We start from the raw sequence: 24,903 nt of genomic DNA on the forward strand, positions 1-24,903 counted from the left end.
AGTCAGCGGTACATTGCAGCATGCTCGTTTAGACCGGCAAATACTAGAGGTAGCCATTTCTGAGCACACTGTAAGGATAAGTCCACAGGGCAGGGGGATAAGGGTCTACAAATCCCATTCACATGCCATGGAGAGTAACCTGCTGTGCAGATTTTAAAGGGGTCAGTCATGATAAAAGGAAAAAAAAAAAAAAAAACACAGCTACAGTGCCACCTATGTCCTCAGGCTGTGTATGTCCTCAGGCTGTGTGTGGTATTTCAATTTGGTTCCATTCAAGTCAATGGAACTTAGCTGCAAAACCCACACTCAAACTGAGGATAAGTGGTGCTGTTTCTGGAAGAAAGCGGTCATGTATTTTTTTTTCTAAGCCTGGATAACCCATTTAAAGCCAGGTTTCAGATGTTTCACCCCTTTTTCAAATTAATCGAAAAATGCAATTTGTGTGGACTAATCCTATTGCAAGTGTTCGTAAAGAGATTATAATGTTCTGTTATTACTAGAAACTTGGGAGGCTTTTCATTCAGAATTAGGGTATATGCATACAGAGTAATTCTCACGGAAAACAGCCTGCGGAATCTGCCGCTCGCTCCCACTAGAAGTTCTGCCCGTCACATGGGCTCCATTCTATGCTCAGGTAGATTCCATTGTCCGCCCAAAGAAATGACAAGTCAATTCTTTGGGTAGACAGCGGAATCTGCCCAACCATAGAATGGAGTCGGTGTAGAAGGAAGGGGGAGCGCACAGGGGTTTTCTACAAGAATCACAGACTTCTTATGGAGAGCTTGATAGCCGAGGCCCTCTGTTCACTCTGGTGGGTTTTGTGCCCCTCTAGTCCTGAGCATGGCTTGTAACAATATATGGTATAAAGCTGTCTGGATCTCTTCACTACTGTACATCGGTGAAGAATAATGCCTGTCGGAGTTCGTGCACTTAATCTTCAAACATATTAGGAACGATTCCACGTTGGTCCTGTCTGATGCTGACCGCCAAAATCCCCACTCTGAAAAACAATGAAATATTGATTATAGAAATTAGTGATCAAGTATCTGCTATGGTTTTCCTGAACAATGGGACTTGTCTGAACCCTGTCCAGGATCTCAAAAGCATTTATGCAGATTATGGGTTATTTAAGGCTTTAATGGTTAGTTTGTTTTTGCAAGCACACAATCCCAGCCATTCAAAGTGCACAGGTGCCACAAAATAGAGTCTGTACATAAAACTTGTTTGGCGCCAAATGACTGCATCTGCAACCTGACCCATCTTGGCTGCTGCATGTCTCTGCGCCTGGTGAATACCTGGACAACTTCTTTAAGGCAAAAGTAGTACTTTTTCTGCAGTCTATTCCTCTACTGAGACAGTACCATGACAGTATGCCTACTACTAGATTCACAATACTTATCTGCGATTTTAAAGGCGCTATCCAGTACTACAAAAACATGGCCACTTTCTTTCAGAGACAACACGACTTTTGTCTCCAGTTCAGGTGCGGTTTGCAATTAAGCTCCATTCACTTCAATGGAACTGAGCAGCAAAACCCCACCCAAGCTGGAGACAAGAGTGGAGACAAGAGTGGTGCTATCTCTGGAAGAAAGTGGCCATGTTTTTGTAGCGCTGTATAACCCCTTTAAGTTGCAGTCAAGCATAGTTTGTTTTCAGTCGCAGGGTATGCGACCTTCTCCAGTTCTCTTGACATGTAGAAGTTTCCACAACTACTGGGGCTTATCGACATTGTTCTATGAGAGATGAATGAAAGCGGCTCATGTTCCTCCTGCTGGGTTCTGGACCTGGAACATGGCCATGCAAACCACCTCTGGCCTATCAATGTTTATTGGGGGTTTTCAGTTAAACATGTGTAATTTTACTCCACAGTTGAATAATAATGTATAGCAACTGTAAGTAATATTGTGTTATAGTCAATGGGGAACAATGACAGGAGTCCACTGAATGTGTAGTTAGAAAATGCACCAGTGTGTCTGCCTAATATTCAGAGGGATGTGCACACTGCCCTTATATCCGGGATTAGGCACATCCTTCTGGTGACCCAAACAGCATTGTAGAGATCTATGATGGTGGTTATCAAACCTGTTTGGGTTGAAATTTGTGGTGGTCATACTAAAAGGGTTTTTATGAGGGGAAAAAATGGCAGCTTTTTTCCAAGGACATTACCATTTTTGCTTATGGTCTGTTGTAGGATTGCAGCTCTAATACCAGAGCAACCCTATGGACAAGAGGGATTTCTGGAAGAACACAGCAATTTATTTTATCTTGAACAACTGTACTTTATCCTGATACTATGGGAGGGTCAGGATGAATAACCAGTGTGCACAGACTAGAGATAAGTGAACCTCGAGCATACTCGAGTCCATCTGAACCCGATCGTTCGGCATTTGATTAGCTGGGGCTGCTGAAGTTGGATAAAGCTCTAAGGACCCTATTCCACTGGACGATTATCGTTCAAATCTAAACGATAATTGTTTGGCTGAAATGCAGTTAACGATTAACGACTAAACGAGAAATCGTTGATCGCTTTATAAGACCTGAACATATTTTTATCGTTGCTCGTTCGCAAAACGTTTGCGAATTGTTTGCATTGAATAAGACATCGTTCGGTCGTTCGCAATAGCGAAGAAATACGATCGCAAATACGATCATAAGTAACGATTAACGTTCCATGAAAACGAGTGAACGTTTTCAGGTCTTTCACAATAGCGGTCGTTGTTAATGATTATGCGAACGATAATCGTCCGGTGGAATAGGGCTCTAAGGTTGTCTGGAAAACATGGATACAGCCAATGACTATATCCATGATTTCCACATAGCCTTAGGGCTTTATCCAACTTCAGCAGCCACCGCTAATCATATGCCGAATGATCGGGTTCGCTCATCTCTAGCACAGACCTCTACTACTCTTTTCCTAGTTCACTGTAAGCTTGAGACGGCACTTTATAAACCTTGTATCATAACCCCATTTTACTGGTGCAGTTTGCATGCAAATCCCAGTTTTTTTTTATTTTAATTTTGCCTGTACATAATAGTAATGATGGGAAATGCCCTCATAGGGGCGCTGCATTGATCATCATGGACCCTCAATGCACCACCGATGTTGTCTACCATAACTGTTCATACTATTTTACTATCTTTTAGACTGTAAGCGTTTCAGTAGGGACTCCCATGAAAATGAATGTGCTTGTAAAATCTTATTCTATTGTTCCGTGTATTGTTCCATCTATGTATACAAGCTGTCATACAATAAAAAAAAAAGATCAAAACTGGGAAATTCGCTACTGCCATATAATTCAACTATCTTCAAAGTTAGAGTCCGTTTACACAGAAAGATTATCTAACAGATTATCTGCCAAAGATTTGAAGCCAAAGCCAGAAACAGACTATAACAGAGATCAGGTCATAAAAGGAAAGCCTGAGATTTTTCCTCTTTTCAAATCCATTCCTGGCTTTGGCTTCAAATCTTTGGCAGATAATCTTTCTCTGTAAAGGGACCCTAAGACTATGGTTTGTTTTATACATGGTGTGTCCAGGTGGCTGCTTTTACTGCTTTGAACACCGCCTTACTCTAATTGTCCAGTACCTTTCCACAACCTAAGGCAGGGATGGGCAACCTTCAGCCCTCCAGCTGTTGCAAAACTACAATTCCCATCATGCCTGGACATAAAAAGCTTTGGCTGTCCAGGCATGATAGGAATAGTAGTTTTGCAACAGCTGGAGGGCTGAAGGTTCCCCATCCCTGTTTTAAGGGGAGTCAGACCCAAAGTGGCCCATAGATACTAACAGGAAACACAGATGGGTGCTCTTTAAAGCCGAAGAACAGCAAAAGTATTGTATTGCCCCTAAAAGTCATACAAATCGCCAATACAATACTTTAATAAAAATTTTCGCCAGACTTCTCCTTTAAACGTGGCAGATTTATCGCGGTAAGGGACCTTTTACACAGGCTGATGCAGTTACACAACCAAGCACCACTCAGCGCTTGTATGCAGAGGTTTTACAAGTCTCAGTCAATCATGCGGCCTATTAACTTTATTCACGATGGCCGCCCCTTACCGTTTACACTGAAATATAAGCGGCCAACAAACAACTACTTGACACCAGCTCTGGAGGGGACACTTTAAAAAAAAAAAAAAAAAAAAAGATATGCCTACATTTATGCTGACAAGCCCAATGTGGCCATGGGTCATGGCTCTTCTGACAGGTACATATTAAACTACATTTTAACAATCAGCTAAATATAATTATATATATATATATATATATATATATATATATATATATATATATATATTATACAGATCCCCCCCCCACACTAAATAAAACATGGTTGATGTTTAGTGTCTCCAACACATTTTTCCTTGTTACTTGTACAACTACATATGCTATCAATCTCTAAGGAATGGTAAGCAAGAGCAGATGGAGACATTTCTTGGTGTGGATTAACCCTTCTTTCCCATGTTTTTGTCGTATACCATTTGTATATAAATTATCAGGAGTTTGGCCTAGTTTCTATTTTTAAGATTTCCTGTGGAAGAAACATTTAACTCCTCCTGTGCTACTTCTAGATCTACCAGGAATTCTCTCCATGTTATTCTTAAAAGGTCACTGTCATTTAAATTTTGCAGAAATCAATAGTACAGGCGATTTTAAGAAACTTTGTAATTGGTTTTATTAACCGAACATGCATTTTTATCATGAGAAAGCAGTTTGAAGCTCTCCCCCCTGTCTTCATTGTTTTCTATGGAGAGGGGAGGGGTAAAGGGAAATGAGGCACCAAAACAAGACAACAAAGAGTTAATTTACAGCTATATCACCAGCTATCTCCTCTGACAGTCAGCACTGACCTCTGAATACCGGTCCCACTGTGTAATCCTTTGTTCTCTGCTGCCGACTAATCTCCCTCCTCCCCCTCTCCATAGGTTACACAGGGCCTGACTGATGTAAAAGAGTCGAGATTTCCTGATAATGAGCAGTGACTGAGAGGGAGGAAGAAGGGACCTGGGGAAGGCTTTTTGAATGCAGATAATGGCATATTTGCCTAATAAACCCAATTACAAAGTTTCTTAAAATCGTCTGGACTATTGATTTCTGCAAAAATAAAACCGACAGTGACACTTTAAACTAACCATACACCTTAGATAGGAGTTGGTTCACCAGCTGGCTATCTGCAGTATATATGGGCCTCCTGCCTCTGCCTGGACATTAGATGTCGGGGAGAGAAGGATCAGGTAGGTTTTATTTCCAATGTCCAACATTATTCTTTTGTTCTCATTGAAATAAACCACCATCATGAGCATCCAGGGGTTTGAGGGGTGAGGGGAGGTGGAAGAGATAGCCAACATCCGAGTAAGGAGAGATTCACGCTGCCACACATCTCTTACCCCATTCTGTATCTATGCGGCTATCTCAGTCATGTGACACAGATCCAGAAGACGAGCTGGGGGCGCTCCTCTCCTGGTTTGTTCTCATGATCGGTCAAGTGTCTGAACACCCTGACCAATAAAAACTCTCTATATGTCTCTGACAATTTTTTTTTCTTCTGGTGTCCGTGCCCATTTAAAGGGGTACTCTGGTAGGAAAAAAAAAATCTTTCCAATCAACTCATGTCAGAATGTTATGTACATTTATCATTTACTTCCATTTACAAAGCTCGTCTTTCAGTACTTATCAGCTGCTGTATGCCATGCAGGAAGTGATGTATTCTTTCCAGTCTGACACCATGATAGGAACTGTCCAGAGCAGTAGAGGATTTCTATGGGGATTTGCTGCTGCTCTGGATGGTTTCTGTCACAGACAAAGGTGGCAGCAGAGAGCACTGTGTCAGACTGGAAAGGACATACAGCAGCAGATAAGTACTGGAACTAGAAGTAATTTACAAATCTGTATAATTTGCCATAACATTTTACTGAATGGGAATTAGCAGCCATTTTCTAGTAAGTTCAATAGAAGTATTATACGAAAATACCCATTTTTTGTTCTTTGATCTGTAAAAGGGCCCAAAGAATGAACCAAAATACTGTGTGTGAACTTAGCCTAACTAACTCACACATAATATCATAGAGATGTGGTCATTCAATATGTGGGGCATCATAAGCACAGCTTGTACATCTTCACCAAGGGCTCAATCTTCCCTCCTTCCTGTCTAGGCTTTGCAATTATAGTTTTAGCAAAATTAAAATCCTGCATGCTACAGATTTATCCATACGCTGTGGGCTCCCTCTAGTGGCAGCTGCTGACCATCACTATTTTATACCGTGTGTGCTCAGCAGGTGATATGGAAATATTTAACATAAAACAGATCTCCCAAGCTGAATCAGCAGGAATATTAGATATACATGGATACCTTACATGTAGAAAGTGAATAAAACAAAGTCCCAGGAAAATAAAAAAGCGGAACGGGAGGGGGATGCAGGAACATATTTTATTTACCTATCCTGTGGCACCACTCCCGGGTCCAGTTGACAGACGCCGGCTGTTAGTTTGTCTGAAAACCCGGTACATCACACACCTGGCTCTTCCTGCTGCAACCTCATGTACCCGGATGAGAGTTTGCTTGCTCAGCCAGTGAGTGACTGGGGCAATCACTCACCGGGCCGTGATGTTGCAGCTAGAAGAGCCGGGTGTGTGATGTACCTGGTTTTCAGATGAAAATAACAGCCGGCGTCTGTCAACTGGACCCGGGAGTGGTGGTACGAGAACTATATAAGTATACCCTGTTTATTATGTTCCCGCACCCCTTTTCCATTCTGCTTTTTTTTTGTTGTTTTTCTTTTATGGGACTTCTTCTAAAATCCTGCACTCGGCAGAGGGGAAATTACTGATAACCAATACTAAACCTCTCCTCATGCCAGTGGTGAGCGGTGGGACCCCCACCGGCTCCAGGAACTCCAGACCTGACACGTCAAGACCTGGTTGATGGACTGACTGGCTGAGCGGCCAGTCCATCAGCCAGAACAGAACTTTCCCTCACCCCCCCCCCCCCAAGTCGTGATGTCATCATAACTCAGGGGAGAATGCTTTCTGGCGGGGGTCCTGTGACCGGCCGTGCTGCTCCCCGCAGGCACAGGGAGGGGTAAATCAGTACCTGCAATCAATATCCCCCCAGCTGGCTGCAGGATTTTAGAATCTGCTGGACTTTTCCTTTAAGGGTCAGTTGTTTTGTGCTGCTTTGGCAAAAAGTAAATAAAATAAAGTAAAAATGCATGAACGTTGGAATTAGTGCGGAATGGAGTGCGGTGGAAGAATCAGCTAGGAATAAGAATTTAAGTAATTTATAAAATATTTAAATACTAGCGAGACTTAAATGGGTTTTTTATCTTGACATTTATCGATTGCCACAGGGCATGCCACAAATGTTCAACAGATATAGATCACACTTCCGGTTGCTTTCGCCGAGCTGAGGGAGCTTTTTTATGCAGTTTACATAATTCCCATAGATGTAAATTGGAGCTGCATAGTGTCAGAGTGAAATAGCTGCCTGGGTTGTTTGTGACGTCTCAGCCATTTTCTACAGCTGCAACCAGGCTGAAGGGTTCTCCATCTCAAAATGCCACCTATCAGACATTTATGGCATATCCTGATGATCCGCTATATAATATCCAGATAGAAATACACATTTACACAGGCAACAGCTTTACTTACACAGTATATGCATGATGTGACCATGCCAGCAGCTGCTATATTCAAGGCCTGGAGAGGTTAGTGACCACATGGTGGTGGTTACAGCTATATGAGGGGCATACCAGACAGGCCCAGGAAAACTATGTGTTCTGTCAGCTCCATGGTAATGGGAAATTACACAATATATAATTAGCCTGCAAGTGCACGGCCTGTTACAGTAGCGAAGAATTGTTCAAGGCGTAAAGACGCCTCATACTGCACATCTAGGTTGCCTGTGGCTTAAGCATAGATATTAAAGTAAATGTACCAGCACATATGCCGCTTGAAGTTTTTCATTCTCAGCGGTGCCGCTTGTCTGGATATTCGCTGCCCTGTTCTATGGCCAGTCTGTGTCATATGTAGATGTCTGGTGCATTAGAGGTAGGTTCAGTGCACTGAATTCTCCACCCATTGATGATACAGCTCATATGAATAGAACGAGTTGTGTCATCAATGGGAGGAGAATTTAGTGTCTCCAGCGCACCAAACATGCTCATCTACATATACTGAAAAATGGAAATAACTACAGACCGGAGCGGTGGATCTTAAGACAAACTGATGGGAGTATGAAAAACTTGAGCCAGATGTCCATGGTTTCAAGAGAACAACTCCCTGTGGAAATGTGAATTATAACAATAGTTCTGATATTTAAAGGGGTTATCCAAGATTAAGAAAATCCAGATGCTCTTTTTGCGAGAAAGTATCACATCTGTCCTTAGGTTGTATGTGATATTACAAATCACCTCCATTCACTTTGATGCAACGGAGCTGCAAAAACCACACCCAAACTGAGGACAAGTCTGGTGCTGTTTCTGGATAAAAGCGTTTTTTTCTAAGCCTGGATAACCCCTTTAAAAAAAGCACCTTCCTCTTCCCAGTAAGATATTCTATCAGTTTCAGATAGGTTGGGTTAGGGGTCGACCTAAGAACTATGGGACCATTATCAAGTTTAGCATTTTGATCAAGATCAGCAGGAGTCCCAGACATCAGCCTTCACCTATCCTACTATGGCATATCATGTCAATACTCATGTATACCCTGGGGGTGTATATATGAGCAGGTTGTTGGAGAAATCATGGATGAATCCTGTACATGTCTGGATGTAACTGTTGTCGTGTATTTAAAAAATCCAAACCAAAAAGTATACAGCCCCTATATGTAAAGACAATGTAGCAATGTTGCCTGCAGTCTGTAATTGTATGCGGACACTCCTCGAAGCATCTGTGTACTACAAGTCCTCATGTTTCTATGTTTCCCTCAGTGGTGGCATGTGTCAGACGACATTCCTCCCCTGCTTCTGCTGTCCTCTTTCTTACCTAACTTGACTCCATCGTCAGGGAAACACGTTGTTTTAGGTTACCATTCTTCGTCAAGCCTTCCTCAGTGATGGTATCCATAGCTTCAAGAACAGAGGCGTACAGACGCTCCGTGTGTCTCTCCAGCTCCCCGGACTGCTTGGAAATTAGTGTCAACGTGTCCTTCAAAACTAATACAAGGTTACAGAAAAGGTCACTACACAGAAATGGCTGAAGAAGCAAAGAACTAATAGCGCTGCTGTCCCCGACAATGGCGATCAGGCTGCCAACTGCCAATAACCCCTTAAATGCCACTGATCGGCCATTGCTCAGTGACAGAACGTTCCTGTCACTAAACAATTAGGACCCCCCCCCAGCGTGACTCCGGGGGGTCTCAATAATTTTCCCTAACTGCGATAATCTGCTAATAAAGTCTGCCTGAGGCAGACTCTATGGAGAGATTGCAGATCACATTGATCAATGATATGCAATGGCATAGCATTGACCAATGAAATCAATGTAATGAATAAATGTAATAGTGCCCTAGAGGGACACTCCCCAAATAAAAGGTTTAAAATACTCCCCTTACCATTATATATATAAAAAAAATAAACATTATATATCATAGCGTGCGTCTGATCTAATAAAATTTAACAGTGTGAACGGAGTAAATGAAAAAAGCAAAAAAAACAAAAAAAGCCAGGATTGCTGATTTTTGTTTAAATATTTTTTTTTATTTTTTGCAATATAATGTAATGAAAAAAAAATAACATATTATACTAATAAAAACTTGAGATCGTGGCGCAAAAAATTACACCGCAACCAGCCCCATAAGTGGAAAAATAAAAGCACTGTCTGTCAAGACAAGAAATGCGGTGAATGGCAGATTATTTTTTCATAAGTTAAAAGTGAGCAATCAGTGTTTGCTCGCTTTTCGGCTGATCTTTGGCTCCAATTGGGCAAATAATTCCTTATTGTAATAGGGCCTTTACTGAATGTGTCATGGGGTATTTTGATTCTTAGATTATGCCAGATTTATTTTAGTGGCTCATGTGGTTTCAAGATCAGCTCATCTTTAGATTGTCTAGTCTAATTTTTTAAGCCAAAGCCAGGAATGGATTTGAATAAAGGATAGATCTCAGTCTTTCCTTTATGACATGTTCCCTGTTTATAGTCTGTTCCTGACTTTGGCTTTAAAGATCTGTCAGATAAATCTCTCTCTGTGTAAACGCACCATAAGTAATAGGGAGTTTACACAGAGATTTATCTGACAGATTTCGGAAGCCAAAGCCAGGAATGGATTTGGAAAGAGGAGAGATCTCAGTCTTTCGTTTATGACCTGTTCTCTGTTTATAGTCTGTTCCTGGTTTTGGCTTAAAAAGACAGTCAAATAAATCTCTGTGTAAACGCACCATAAGTAAAGCTGTTCAATTCCAAATATATTCAAGCCTGCCCAAAAGATGTGCTCAGCCAATGAAAAAGAGTTTGCTTGTGCACTGGCTGATCAATGGGCTCTTTACATGGAGCAATAATAAGGAATAAACATTCTTTTGGACATTCCTCCAGTGAATAAGTCCCCAGTGTATGAGCGCCTCAGGACTGGTTATCTATGTGGGAGTCAAAGAAAGTGATACACTGACCAGCATATAGTGCCATGCAATACTCTGTGGCTCTATGTGTAGTAACACAATAATCTGCACCTACCTGAGGAATTGAGGGTCATACATCTCACCAGTGACTCTCCGTCCTTCATAACTGTGTCGGCAAGGACTTGCTGCTCTGCTACATCTTTCCTCAGTTTCTGGAACAAGAAATGGATGAAATACTGAGAATACAGCACTAAAACACAAAGTAGTAGTTCTGCTGTAAAATGTTAATGCAGACGGTTACATCCACCATGGGCCTCTGAAGAGTTAACACATAGTTACCATGCAGGCACTTGCACAGAGAACAATAGTAGCAAAGATCAATATAACATCTACTGTACTGTAATTCTCTTTCATGTAAGCCATTGTCCTACTGTTCCGGTCTGTTTCCTGTACTTCCTGTCCGTGTAATAATCCTCCTTGAAAATAATCCTCCTTGAAAAAACACTGAAGATTGTCGGCAGAAAAAGCCCACCTGGTTCATCTAGTCTGTCCTTATATTTCCTTTATCATCTTAGGATAGAAACATGTTTATCCCAGGCAGGTTTTGTGACTTAAAGGGGTTCTCCAGTGCTACAAAAACATGGCCACTTTCTTCCAGAGACAACACGACTCTTGTCTCCAGTTCAGGTGCGGTTTTCAATTAAGCTAAATTCACTTCAATGGAACTGAGCAGCAAAACCCCGCCCAAACTGGAGACAAGAGTGGTGCTGTCTCTGGAAGAAAGTGGCCATGTTTTTGTAGCGCTGGATAACCACTTTAAAACATCAATATGTAATGTTTTAGGGTCTTCTGGTTAAAACTAGGGGAATTCTGAATGAATAAAGGGTATTCATCTTATTGGCCAGACCAGTTTTTCCTTTGAAGGACCTGCTATGTCAATGCATTACACAAGCAGTCTGTTGATGTCCATGGGAACAAGGTAATACCTAATTTTCCCTCTGAAGTCACTGTAGTAAAACTAAACACTTTTCTATCATGGATTAGAAGAGATCTCTAGTGGGTCCAAGCAATAAATATCTATAACTAGCTGGTCAGTGGACCCTTTACCGCTCAGACAAACATCTTAAAAGGGTTCTCCAGGATTAGAAAAGCATGGCTAGTTTCTTGCAAAAACACTGCCTACAGGTTGTGTGTGATGTTACAATTCAGCACAAGGGCCCTATTACACAGGACGATTATCGTGCGAATTATCGATATATCATCTGAATTCTAACAATAATAGTTTTGTATAAATGCAGGCAACGATCAAACGAGAAATCGTTCATCGTTCGTTTGGTGCTGACACCAAAATCATTGTTAATCTTCGCTGTAATCCGCACTCATTTGCTAATCGTTCATTAGATGGATGAAGCAAACAATCGCATTATACACACTATCGTGCTATGTAATACAGTATGGTGAACGATTTTAGGTTAATGATTAAAACTTGCTTTGTCTAATAACACTGTAAGCTGCAAAACCCACACCCAAACTGAGGACAAGGGTGGTGCTGTTTCTGGACAAAAGTGGCCATGTAGAAACCCAAACAATCCCTTTAAGGCAGTTTATAATCTTTAGATAGAAATAATCCCTGATTACATAGATAAGAAGGTAGAAGTGTAGGACTATAGTAGCACGTACTCATTCAGTAAATGTGCATTGGTAGGGGGGCTCTTACCAGGTAAAGGCTGAGTGCTATCTGAATACTCTCCACATTTGGCTTCGGAGCGGTCCAGTTTTCAGTTACTTCTGCAACGCTGTACAACCATTCAATCAGCTTGTCTAGATGTTGGCAGAACCTCTGTTTGCAATAGAGAAAAGCAGATTACACATTAATACAGACTGAGGTGTCAGGCAAATCTGTGTCATGCTTAATATAGGCTCTGAGGGGGCCAGTGCCTGACACAGAGATGGAATAGACAATGGTGTGAGGATCTTAGTCATGCACTGCCCCCTCAGAACTCTGTATACCAGGGGTGTCAAATTTTAGCCCTGCAGCTGTAGCAAAACTACAATTCCCATAATGCCTGGACAGCCAAAGCTTTAGCTGTCCTGCCATGATGGGAATTGTAGTTTTGCAATAGCTGGAGGGCCACAGTTTGATACCTGTGGTATATACTATATTAATTATTCCTGTAACATTAAGACACAGATTAGTAAAAAGTTGATGAGACCAGGTGGCTGTCTACTGTATTGTATGGAGGCCTCCTGACTTTCCCTCACCAGATGATGTCAGAGTAAGAAGGATCAGGCATGTAGGACCTCCGCTGCCCAAACATTTTGTTTTGAGCATAAGTCACTGACAGAACTGTCTGGCATAGAACAGGAGGCCGGCATCTATTGAAATAGTATAGGCACCTTACCTTCAACAACCTTCTGGTATCCTACACCCACAGGAGAGCACTGGGTGGCCTTATCGTCTGTGGTTATTCAAAAGATTTAAAGCAACTGCAACTATTTGTGTATGGCAACATATCATGAAAATAAATATAAAAATTTTACCTGAATTCTTTGGACAAGAGAATCGTTTTCCTTGACTGAAGCACATGCAGATTCTTCAAAAACCTCTGCTGACGCCCTCCCATCCAGCATGTCTCTCAGTGAAGAATACCTTTTCATTTTAGATTCATCGTAACTGTAAAAGTCATAGACATAGTTTGGGTCTTTGAAGCTATCTTCAGAGGCTCGGTCATTGGCTTTGGCACTGGATCCTTGGTCTCTGTCAACTACAGTTAAAGATAGGTCCTTCAGATGTGTAGCCAGGGTCTCCAACTCTTTTAGAGTTGGGGGTAAGGAAAGATATTCCTCATCAGTGTCCAAAACTTTGTGGTGTGGGAGGACACTAGATGTAGGTAGAAACTGTGCATACTCTCTAGAATACTCATCTTCAGAGAACCCATCGAGCACATTGTATCTGGAAGGGGACTCACTAGTGGTGCACTCCTTGGCGAGATCCAACTTACTGGCAAAAGGAGAGAACTCTTTACACCAAGTAATATTCGAAGGCCCCGGTGGGTTTTGTAAACCATGATAACCCGTTTTTTTAAGCAAAGGTGTTGAAAAGGCAAATTGTAAACTCTGATTATTTGCATGAGAATATCTATCAGTCTTTGCTTTGTGATTTTCTCTTAAGGTAGTGTTAAAGGAGCCAAACTTACTCTCACCAGAAGCATTATAGCTATCAAGGTCTATACCAGAGTCTTGCAAAAAAGCATTAACCTCATCTTCCTCCTCATCTTTATTAATACAATACTTTGGATTTAAGGGATATGTATAATCTAGCAAGTCCTGATACTCTTTATTTGGATCCCAATGCGGAGACGTTCGGTCAGGACGTGGTGGGAGGGAGTTTGGTATTGCACAGGCCCAATACTGTTCTGTCAATGACTGGGATTTTCTTGAATACTTCTCAGAATTACTATCATCAGTAACATTGGGATGTAGTGATCTACATGCCCCTAAATGTGATCTATTCTTAGAATGAGCCTCTGAAAAATCACATGTTGAGCACAAAGAGTCTACAATAGTCCTAGATCTTGGTGTGTCCTGCTGGAGATCATCACTGTCTTCAGACACGGTCCTGGCAGGCTCAGATCTTGAAGGCTTATGCTTTAAGTTGTATACGTTCGGATATTCGGACGTATTTGTTGGCAAGACCTTCACTCTACAGGAATCCATTTTCTTCAGTCTGTGAAATCTCCTTCAGGCATAATATAAACTACTTTATACCTGAAAAGAAGAAATGAGAAAGTTAGACATTTGCTGAATAACTTTAAAATTAGGAGAATTAAAGGAGCTTGGCAGAAGACACATATCAGTGGATGCCTGACCCCCAACATCCCTAAAAATCAGGTAGGAACCTGTACTTCATCTACTGTTGAAGTATCACTGTCGTTTTTTTTTTTTTTTGCAGAAATCAATAGTCCAGGCGATTTTAAGAAACTTTGTAATTGGGTTTATTAGGCAAATATGCCATTATCTGCATCCAAAAAGACTTTCCCCAGGTCCCCCCTCCCTCCTCTCTCTCATCCACTGCTCATTATCAGGAAATCTTGACTCTTTTACATCAGTCGGGCCCTGTGTAACCTATGGAGAGGGGGGGGGGGGGGGGAATTAGTCGCCAGCAGAGAGCACAGAACAAAGGATTAACAGTGGGAGCTGCGTGAAAGACGGTATTCAGAGGTCAGAGAGGTCAGTGCTGACTTCAGAGGAGATAGCCCTGTGATTTAGCTGTTAATTAACTCCTTTTTTGTCCTGTCTTGGTGCCTCATCTCATCTCCCTCCACCCCTCCCCTCTCCATAGACAAGAATGAAGACAGGGGAGAGATTCAGGGTATAAACACACACACCGCATACGCAGCGTATTTACTGCTGCGATACGCAGCAAATACGCACCAAAGACGCAGCAGATTAGATCTAAATAACTGAACACAGCATCAAATCTGCACCACCAAATCTGCTGCAGATCTGCTGCGTATTTGCTGCGTATCTGCTGCGTATACGGTCTGTGTGTTTGTACCCTTAGGGTGCAAACCCACACACCGTATACGCAGCAGATACGCAGCAAATACGCACGAATTCCCCTTCCCCCTCCCTTTCCCTCTCCCTCCCACCTTTGTGGGGGTGGAGTCAGTGGTATTTGGTACATCCTACACATTATATAAGGCTTATTTGTATAGTAGTTACATTGCCATGATTAAGGAGGGCTGCCTCCGCAACGCGTCGGCGTGATTTTAACCAGTTTTTAATTTCACCGTATATGTACCAATAAAGAATTCGCACTATCCTAAGGAGCTGTGGAAAATCTCTTTCTACGTTGAAACCCAATTACAAACTTTCTTAAAATCGCCTGTACTATTGATTTCTGCAAAAAAACAAACAAACAATTAAACGACAGTGACACTTTAAAAGCTACATGAATTTCATTGGTGTTTGCAGAGGGATCGCTCCACACACTTAGTATCTTTGTGCATCTTCTATTGGTTCTTTTTTTTATGTTGATTGTAACTGCTGTACTTTAACTTGTACGGTGTGACAAATTTAAATAAAATAAAAAAAACTTAAAATTCTTTTAAAAAAATGCAATCAGACAACAGGGGGCGCCCAAGGAAATTTACTGTTTTTCCCAGGAAACATTTTTATAAGGAACTAGAAATAAATGAGATGTCCTTATGATCACTAGACTAAATCAGGGAATGCACACCCACCGTCTCTAGTTCTCTCCCTGAACTTCCAGGAGGTCATCCTGTTATTTGTGTCCTCGCCAGACAAGTCCCAACAAGACAGACAATGTCTGCCACCTAAAACATTACTTATTGCTCCTCCTCACTGAATCTGTGCAATTACTAACCTACCACACCAGCAAACACACCTAACTTTATTAGGGTGGATTCACACACGGCAGATTTTATTCCAGAAATGAGACTGAGAAGCTGTTCCATTCATCTAAATGAGGTTGTTTTACACGTATGTCTGCAAGTTAAATTTTTTTATAGATGTAGTGCGTGAATCCACACTCACAGAGGGGTATTATCCCAATGGTTTTATATACATACCTACAGTAATACAACAATCCACATCTTAGATGTTCACCCATTACTAGAAGAGATGGTCCTTATTAAGGGCTTGTTCACACACTGCAGATTTGCTGCAAAAAATGTGACGTGTTTTTGCACCGAAACAAATCAATTCTGCAGAAAATCGTTGGTGTGTGAACATACTCAGGGGACAGGGGAGCACTGGGTAACTTCATTTAGAGATGGGTTGTCCAATTGGGTCCGGACCTTCTATACAGGGAGCTAAAAAATATATTTGTAGGGATAAAAGTTAAAACAAGTATGAGGGTACAAACACACACACCGTATATGCAGCAGATACGCAGCAGATTTGATGGTGCAGATTTGATGCTGTATTCAGTTATTTAGATCTAATCTGCTGCGTATTTACTGCGTATCGCAGCAGTAAATACGCTGCATATACGGTGTGTGTGTTTGTACCCTAAAGATATATGCACACTGAGAAATTCTTGAGGAATTGTAGCTGAAAGATTTCTGCTTGAAATTCCACGCCTATTCTGCTCTGGCAGAATAGGAGCTGAATTTGAGTGGAATTTAAGCGGAATCTGAGCAGAAATCGATCGGAATGCAAGCGGATTTCAAGCAGAATTCAAGCCCCATTGACTTCTGTAGGATTCCTCTAGCGGAATCCGCGCAAAGAATTGACATGTCAATTCTTTGGGCGGAACATAGATTCCGCGCTTAATTCCGAACGGAAATTTACTCTGTGTGCACGCGCATTCGTAAATCCCATTGTTCCCTATGGAAAGGAGCAATGTTGCATTTACACGGGCCGGATTTCGCCCGCTTTTTGCGTCAGAATCTGCACGGAATTCCACAAGAATTGCTCAGTGTGCATATACCCTGAAAGACCACAGGAAAACTATGTACATAGTTAGCGGAGTAATCTTTCCTTATAGCAGACACAGATGGGACGGCTGATCTGTAGGGTCACTATGGTGAGGTAAGCGGAGCCATCTATGTCAGCTCTCTCTCATCACTGGGGTCATGTTTAGGGCTCGTTCCCACTGAGGAAAGGTAGCGGAATTCCGCGACGGAATTGTCCGCCGCGGAATGCCGTTAGCCTCCCGCTCATAATGGGAGTCTATGGGAGGTGCGCGCTCCTGCCCTGTCCGCGCTGAAGAATGAACATGTTCATTCTTCAGCGCGGACAGGGCAGGAGCGCGCGCCTCCCATAGACTCCCATTATGAGCGGGAGGCTAACGGCATTCCGCGGCGGACAATTCCGTCGCGGAATTCCGCTACCTTTCCTCAGTGGGAACGAGCCCTTACTCTCAGCTTACTGCTTGTATCCACACAATGGAGTGCATAGGATCTGTATACAATGGAGTACATAGGATCTGTATACAACATTGTGGTATGGACGACTCAGCCTACAGGGCAAGGGGAAGATAACTATTCATCTGCCTGTGATGTCAATGGGACACTGGTTATTCTACAGCCAAGGGGAGCAGGCTCACTACAACAATGATAATACGACATTACTGGATGTTATTGTCCTCCGGAACCACAGCTACACATAAGTTTAGAAGGGTTATACAGCGCTACAAAAACATGGCCACTTTCTTTTAGAGACGGCCCCACACTTGTCTCCACATTGGGTGGGGTTTTGTAACTCAGTTCCATTGAAATGAATGGAGCTTAAATTCAAACCACACCTGACCTGGATACAAGAGTGGTGCTGTCACTGGAAGAAAGTGGCCATGTTTTTGTAGCGCTGGATAACCCCTTTAATATTGGTGAGTCCTGAGTCTATGGGGGTCTCTTGTCTGTTTCCCGGTGGTAGAAACAAGGATTCTCTTTGCTGAAGTTCAACACGCCAGAGCTGGTTCTGTCTAGAGATAAAGGGCTGAAGCTTGTATGTCTCTTTGCTATTGAGTACACATGCATGCTCATCCAGTATATTCAAAGGCCTCAGAGAGACCTTAAAGCATTATAATGATTGAGAAAAATAGATAAATAATTTTAACATGTCACACAGACATGTCAAAAGTTTTAATTAGTTGGGTCCCTGCACCTAGATGACCCCCACCAATCTCAAGATATAACCAGAAGTATACGGATGCGCGCTTCACTCCCTGGCTCATTGCTAAATCTGACTCCACAGACTTACAATCAGCCGCGACCCGGAGAGTGAAGCACTCAGCCATGCGCTTCTACAGGCTATATCTAGCAACTGGCGGTCGTCTCAACATTAAAGGGGTAGTCCGGCGGGGGGGCTTTTTTCGGATCTGGCCGGGGAGGTGGGATCCTACCTCCGTCACTTACTGGCTGAGGCGACTTGAAACGTCTCGAGCCTGCGGCAGAGACCAGGGAGCGGCCGGGCAGCGGACCCGCCGCTGGAACCGAGGAGGTGAGCGGATGTCGTTGCCCTCAGCCACCTCCTCCCTGGCCAGATCGGAAAAAAGCCCCCCCCGCCGGACTACCCCTTTAAAGGCTTTTTATGGACAAAATGGATTGATCAGCAGGGTACAGGTACCCACACTAAATAGTGAAGAGGGCAGTGTCTTTATTTACTGTACAGCAGCGTTGTCCTATATCCAGGTGTTGACACCATTCTGATCAAAGGATGTGGATAGCTCCTCGATCTATGTTGGTATCTGTAGGGAGAAAGCCAGGCGTCCCCCATACACATTAGACAGTCGACCAGTCCCAGCGACTTTCCCTAAGTAGGCTGCTTTAGGTGCTATGGGGCAAAGAGAAACAGAACAATTACAGGTATCATTAGAATAATTATAGGTATCATCTGTTCTGGCTGGTTAAACTGGGAGGATTTTACTGGCCAGTTCCCACCAGTAACAGGTGTATTCTGGACTCCAACACTGGGCGCTGGCACCTATTCTGTATAGTGGAGGGCGGCAATGTCACACGGGAGTGCTGTGTAATAAAGAAATTATTAATAAAAGGCTCTGAAGGAATCCAGGATGATAAATGACAATGACTTTCTCTAGTTTTTACTAGTTTCATCTATTATTCATTCACACAGTCAGATTAGAGAGGCAAGTCAGGCTAGCATGACCCTCACAATAGGTCCTTTATATCCACACCCTGACACTCTTCAGAGGTCACAATTATGGACCAAGCTCTTCAATACGAACAATGAGCCAAAGTCTTATTACAGAGAAGAATTCTGCCGCTATATACTATACATCCATATGTCCACAATTGCTATGGTGTTGTGTTCCATTTCCTATGGGGGGGGGGGGGTAACAATTGCTTTTACCAGCAAATTTTACAGCAACATTGTAATTTTATGTGCAACACTCTCAAATGTTTTGTGCAAAGTGCAAGAAAAGTTACAAATATCTGACTAGTTATACAGCAACGGGTGCACAACTAGGCAGCTTGGCCACTTCTTAGAGGCTGGTGTACATTTAATGTATTCCTATATAAACCACTTGCATTTCCTCAGCAAAATAGAAGCAAAAGGACCAATAAAAAGCTTTATGTTTCTAGCTTCTAACTGGGTCAGTTCTGGCCAGCCAGCATCTTGTATATATGTATTATGTGTATTATATGTAAGGCTGACAGATCCAGTTGACTTCAATAGGATCCATCAGGTTTCTATCTAGTGTCATTTCATTTTGAAGAGTTTGAGCCGACCAAAAAAAATAAATAAATAAATAAATTACTTCTCGCAATAATCTATGCTGTTCAGATCATGCAAAATAAACTTCCAATGGCACCTAAACAAAGCCCAGGCGGATATGTGAACTCAGCCTAAGGTTATGTTCCTATTACATAGAGAGATTTTTAACGATTAACGATAAATGATCGCAAACTAGATTGCTTATCGTTAACCTGAAATCGTTCATCATATTATGGTGCGTTTACACAGACAGATTTATCTGACAGATCTTTGAAACCAAAGCCAGGAACAGACTATGAACAGGGAACAGTTCATAAAGGAAAGACTGAGATTTCTCCTCTTTTCAAATCCATTCCTGGCTTTGGCTTCCAAAATCTGTCAGATAAATCTGTCTGTGTAAACGCACTATTACACAGAACGATGGTCGTTAGTTACGATCGTTACTATGATCGTTTACTCCATCTGATCCCAGCAAAACAAGGAACAATGTGCAATTATGCTGCGTTTACACGAAGCGATAATTCGCCCCATCGATCATTTAACGATTTTGAAGCAACGATTTGATTTTTATAACGATCAGCATTTAGACAAATAGATCGTTAGAAAAATCGTAAGAAAAATCGTTATTGCGATCGTTTTTTTTTTCAAGAAGCCCATCTTTTACATAGGGTGAATCTTTGAATGACTGTTTACACGAAGCGATCTGCGAATTTTCAGCGAACGACAACAAAGATTTGTGAACATGTTGAAAGATCAAAATGAACGATTTCCCGCTTGTCGCTTGATCGTTTGCTGTGTTTACACGGAACGATTATCGCTCAAATGCGATCGTTATAGCGAAAATTCGAATGATAATCGTTCTGTGTAAACGCAGCATTACACTGAACGATTAGTGAAAAAATGCGGAACTTGTGCGAACGAATGTGGAATAACAGCGAACGATTATCGATAATTTTAGGTTCAGATGTAAATCAACGATCAATGACATACGATTTTTCGATCGTTGTCAGCAATTACACAGAGGATCTTTTCTCCAGCACTGAAACTGGGAGTGTGCTCTATTGTGGACATTAGATATAGATTATATATATATATATATATATATATATATATATATATATATATATATATATATACACAGTGGTACCTTGGTTTAAAAGTAACTTGGTTTAAGAGCATTGTTTTGGTTTAAGAGCTCCCTGTACTGGGCGGGAGGGTGAGTGGGGGAGGGGCATGGCCTGCATAGCAGGGTCTACAGCACTGTACTCTGACCCAGGAAGTCTCCCTCACCTTACAAATCATGGCAGATCCACTTCAGGCTGGGGCTTACATCAGGGGACAGGACTGTGAAGGTTCTCTCTTCATAGCTGTAACCCCTCTCTCCCCGGACAGAGAGCACTGCATGTATGCGCCCACATCTGCCCTGCTTATTCCTTCATACTCCCTGCAGTCTCTGTCAGCTCTGATTGGTCCATGCTGAAAATACCCCCTTTCCCATTGCTGTCATGTGACCACACAGACCTCTGACAGCAGCCCTCCTTCTCTATTCGAGCCTGTTGTACTACGCTCCTGCATTATGGGCATCTGCAGTTCCATCCTGTATCTACAAATTGCGGCTGTTTTTCAGGTTTCTGCACTTACTCTATAATATATTATACACCACATGCTGATTTCCATACTGTACAGTAACTTATAATGGGACATATGCAGCTGTTTTTAAATGTTTGTTTTGTTTTACATGTTATTCAGAATATAAATTCACTATTTTTGGGGTGTGGAACCAATTGTCTGCATTTCAGTGATTTCTTATGGGAAAACTTGCTTTGGTTTAAGAGTGGATTTGGATTACAAGCAAAGTCCCGGAACAAATTATGCTCGTAATCCAAGGCACCACTGTGTGTATATATATATATATATATATATATATATATATATATATATATATATATATATATATATGCATATGCGCAAACACATGCCCACAACACACAGACATAGCTGAGTACATACCAGGGCACATAGCTATGGATAACATTACTCTCTCCTATCTTGTCTAGGAGAGAAGTGTACACAGTGATTCACAGTCCTCTATGTCTCCAAGACAACATTGTGTATGAAGCTGCTAGTTGTATCCCATATATATATATATATATATTCTCACTTCAAAATGGTGTAAAATTCCCTGTACACATGGCAGTGTCCCCATAAGTAATGCCCACCAGTATCCCCATTACAGCCCCTGCACAGTGCCCCAATAACACTGCCCCCTGCTCCTACACAGGTCATTGTGATCCAGTATGGGTCTGGACCTGCAGCCACTATGGTCACATGCAGTCCAGGAGAAGAGGGGGAGACACATAGTCATATACATAGACATCGCTGCAGCCCCATATATAACCCTGTACACACTATACCGCACTCAGGAGCAGAAACCAGCACTGACACAGTAACCAATCACGTCGCGTCTTGTAGCCTCATACCGGCGCCGCATATATGAAAGCTGGAATGTGATTGGTTGTTGCGCTCCCCTCAGTCTACACTAGCAGCCTCTTCTGTGTCACATTTGGGGGACACCCGCAGATGTAAAGCCACCATAGATGTACACTGGTCCCGTCCCTGGATGCTGAATGTACCCGGAGCAGAACCGTCACTTGTACACACATAAATCACCTCAGGAGGCGCACAGTGAGCGCTCACCTCCACATACAGCGCAGTCTGTATACAAGAGCGCACATTACCTTATCACCTCTCCAGTCTGATAGCGGGAACAACAGAGCAGCGGCTTCACCCAGACATGACAAGTCCTCTATCCAAAACCAACACCCCTTCCTGTGCATGGTGTGACGCCATCAGCAGCCACTCCCTCCAGCGGCTGCCTGGCCAGTCACAAGATGGCGGCCGCCCTCCTCTGTGTGGAGAGGTTGTGGCGCCTCAGTGGTGCTCGTCACTGTGAGGAGGACTGTCACTGCCCACCATTATCTGGGCGCTTATGTGACTGGAAGCCGTGGGGTTATACCTCACTGAGGAGGGGACCGTGTACTACTGGTTATACCAGACTACCACCCCCCCCTGTATACAGACCTCCCATCATACACAGCTATAGAGACCACACACCCCCTGTATACAGACCCCCATACCCCCTGTATACAGACCTCCCATCATACACAGCTATAGAGACCACACATACCCTGTATACAGACCTCCCATCATACACAGCTATAGAAACCACACACCCCCTGTATACAGACCTCCATACCCCCTGTATACAGACCTCCCATCATACACAGCTATAGAGACCACACATACCCTGTATACAGACCTCCCATCATACACAGCTATAGAAACCACACACCCCCTGTATACAGACCTCCATACCCCCTGTATACAGACCTCCCATCATACACAGCTATAGAGACCACACATACCCTGTATACAGACCTCCCATCATACACAGCTATAGAAACCACACACCCCCTGTATACAGACCTCCATACCCCCTGTATACAGACTTCCCATCATACACAGCTATAGAAACCACACACCCCCTGTATACAGACCTACCAACAGACACACAGATATAAAAACCACACACTCCCTGTATACAGACCTCCATACCCCCTGTATACAGACCTCCCAACAGACACACAGATATAGACCCCCCCATGTATACAGACTTCCCAACAGACAGTTATAGAAACCACACAACCCCTGTATACAGACCTCCATACCCCCTGTATACAGACCTCCCAACAGACACACAGATATAGACCCCCCCCATGTATACAGACTTCCCAACAGACAGTTATAGAAACCACACAACCCCTGTATACAGACCTCCATACCCCCTGTATACAGACCTCCCAACAGACACACAGATATAGACCCCCCATGTATACAGACTTCCCAACAGACAGTTATAGAAACCACACAACCCCTGTATACAGACCTCCCATCAGTCACACAGGCTGAAGCACTGGAGGCGGCCGACCCACCCCTAGTGGGAAGAAACCTCAGCCCCTCCATGACGTGACTCAATTAGAATCAATGGAACCCTATCATAGAGGGGCTAGGGTTTTCTCCCACTAAGGCTACGTTCACACAGAGCAAAAGGAGCGGATTACGCAAGGAAATATTTCCGCCTGAAATCAACTGACGCTGAATTCCGAGCAGAATATAAGCAGAATGCAAGCAGAATCCCTGCGTATTCCGCTAGGAAAGTGTTCAGCTCGTAATCAGCTCTTGACAAATTCAGTGCGGAATACTCGAGGAATCCGCGCTGAATCCGCATGCATTCAGCGCTGAAATTCAGCGAGTATTTGGTGAGTAAACTAGACTATACCAGAACATATACTAGAATCCTCCTCCCCCCCCTTTTCCCCATTTCCGCGCTGATTCAGCGAGTAATTTCCGCTTGTATTACGCTTGTATTCCGCGCTGAATCCGCGCTGAATCCGCGCTGAAACAGAAAATCAGAGCCCCATTGATTTGTATAGGCTTCCGCTAGCGGAAGAATGAACATGTTCATTCTTCTGGCGGAAAGCGGATTAGTTCAGTGCGGAAATTCCACTGTGTGAACTGCAGAGCAGAATTTCCATTCAACACAATGGAAATTAGCTCTGCACCTATTTTAACGGCTGAAATTTCAGCGCTGATTCAGCGCAGAAATTCAGCTGCTTTTGCTCAGTGGGAACGAGCCCTAAGGGTGGGTCTGCCCGCCTCCAGTGCGTCAGCCTGGGCCTGGTGGTACAGTCACTTTAAGAACACCACAAACCAGACCCTCATTAATGAGGATTTTAGGCCAGACCCAGAGGTGGACTTATCACTTGTGCAGCCTGTTCAGCTGCACAGGGGCCAGGCCAATAGAGGGGCCCACCAGGTTCAGACTCTAAAGTGCCAGCTTAGCATGGCACATGCCTGTAGTGGGCCCCCAGGCAGTATCAGCACCTGGGAAGTGCAGGCCCCTTGGAGGGATCCTGCAGGGTTACGGCTGCCAGGTACAGGGCTGTGAAGAGGAGCAACAGCAGCAGCAGCTCTAACAGTGAGAGATTATTGTCAGTGTTTCTGTCAGGCTGCTGGAAGTTGTAGGATAGAGGGTGGACTATGTAAGCACAGAGCCCCCCACCCTGTGATGCTGATGTTTGATTGTACGT

The 24,903-nt window shown here is 43.1% G+C and overlaps 1 protein-coding gene across 2 annotated transcripts; it reads right to left on the reverse strand.

The window, feature by feature from the left end:
- Window positions 1-237: 237 nt before the first annotated feature.
- CEP68 (centrosomal protein 68) lies at window positions 238-22,639 on the reverse strand. Of its 2 annotated transcripts, none has more exons than XM_069955105.1 (6): window positions 22,492-22,639; window positions 13,091-14,317; window positions 12,267-12,389; window positions 10,665-10,761; window positions 8,982-9,151; window positions 238-1,000 (listed from the first exon to the last, which is right to left on the reverse strand). In XM_069955105.1, exons 2-5 carry the CDS (start codon window positions 14,264-14,266, stop codon window positions 8,982-8,984), a joined length of 1,566 nt encoding a protein of 521 aa, XP_069811206.1. In that variant the 5' UTR covers window positions 14,267-14,317; window positions 22,492-22,639; the 3' UTR covers window positions 238-1,000. The 2 variants fall into 2 exon arrangements, with proteins under 2 accessions (XP_069811206.1, XP_069811208.1); XM_069955107.1 differs by lacking the exon at window positions 22,492-22,639 and adding an exon at window positions 18,682-18,833.
- Window positions 22,640-24,903: the final 2,264 nt, after the last annotated feature.

Source organism: Dendropsophus ebraccatus, chromosome 15 (assembly GCF_027789765.1).
Source record: "Dendropsophus ebraccatus isolate aDenEbr1 chromosome 15, aDenEbr1.pat, whole genome shotgun sequence".
Taxonomy (NCBI): Eukaryota; Metazoa; Chordata; class Amphibia; order Anura; family Hylidae; genus Dendropsophus; species Dendropsophus ebraccatus.

Excerpts from the sequence above, each read along its gene's own strand:
- CEP68 (XM_069955105.1), bottom strand. The coding sequence starts at position 14,266 with ATGGATTCCTGTAGAGTGAAGGTCTTGCCAACAAATACGTCCGAATAT. Across the intron at positions 10,762-12,266 it reads TAGCACTCAGCCTTTACCTG|AAACTGAGGAAAGATGTAGC; the intron begins GTAAGAGCCCCC and ends TTCTTGTTCCAG. Across the intron at positions 9,152-10,664 it reads TATGACCCTCAATTCCTCAG|TTTTGAAGGACACGTTGACA; the intron begins GTAGGTGCAGAT and ends ACCTTGTATTAG.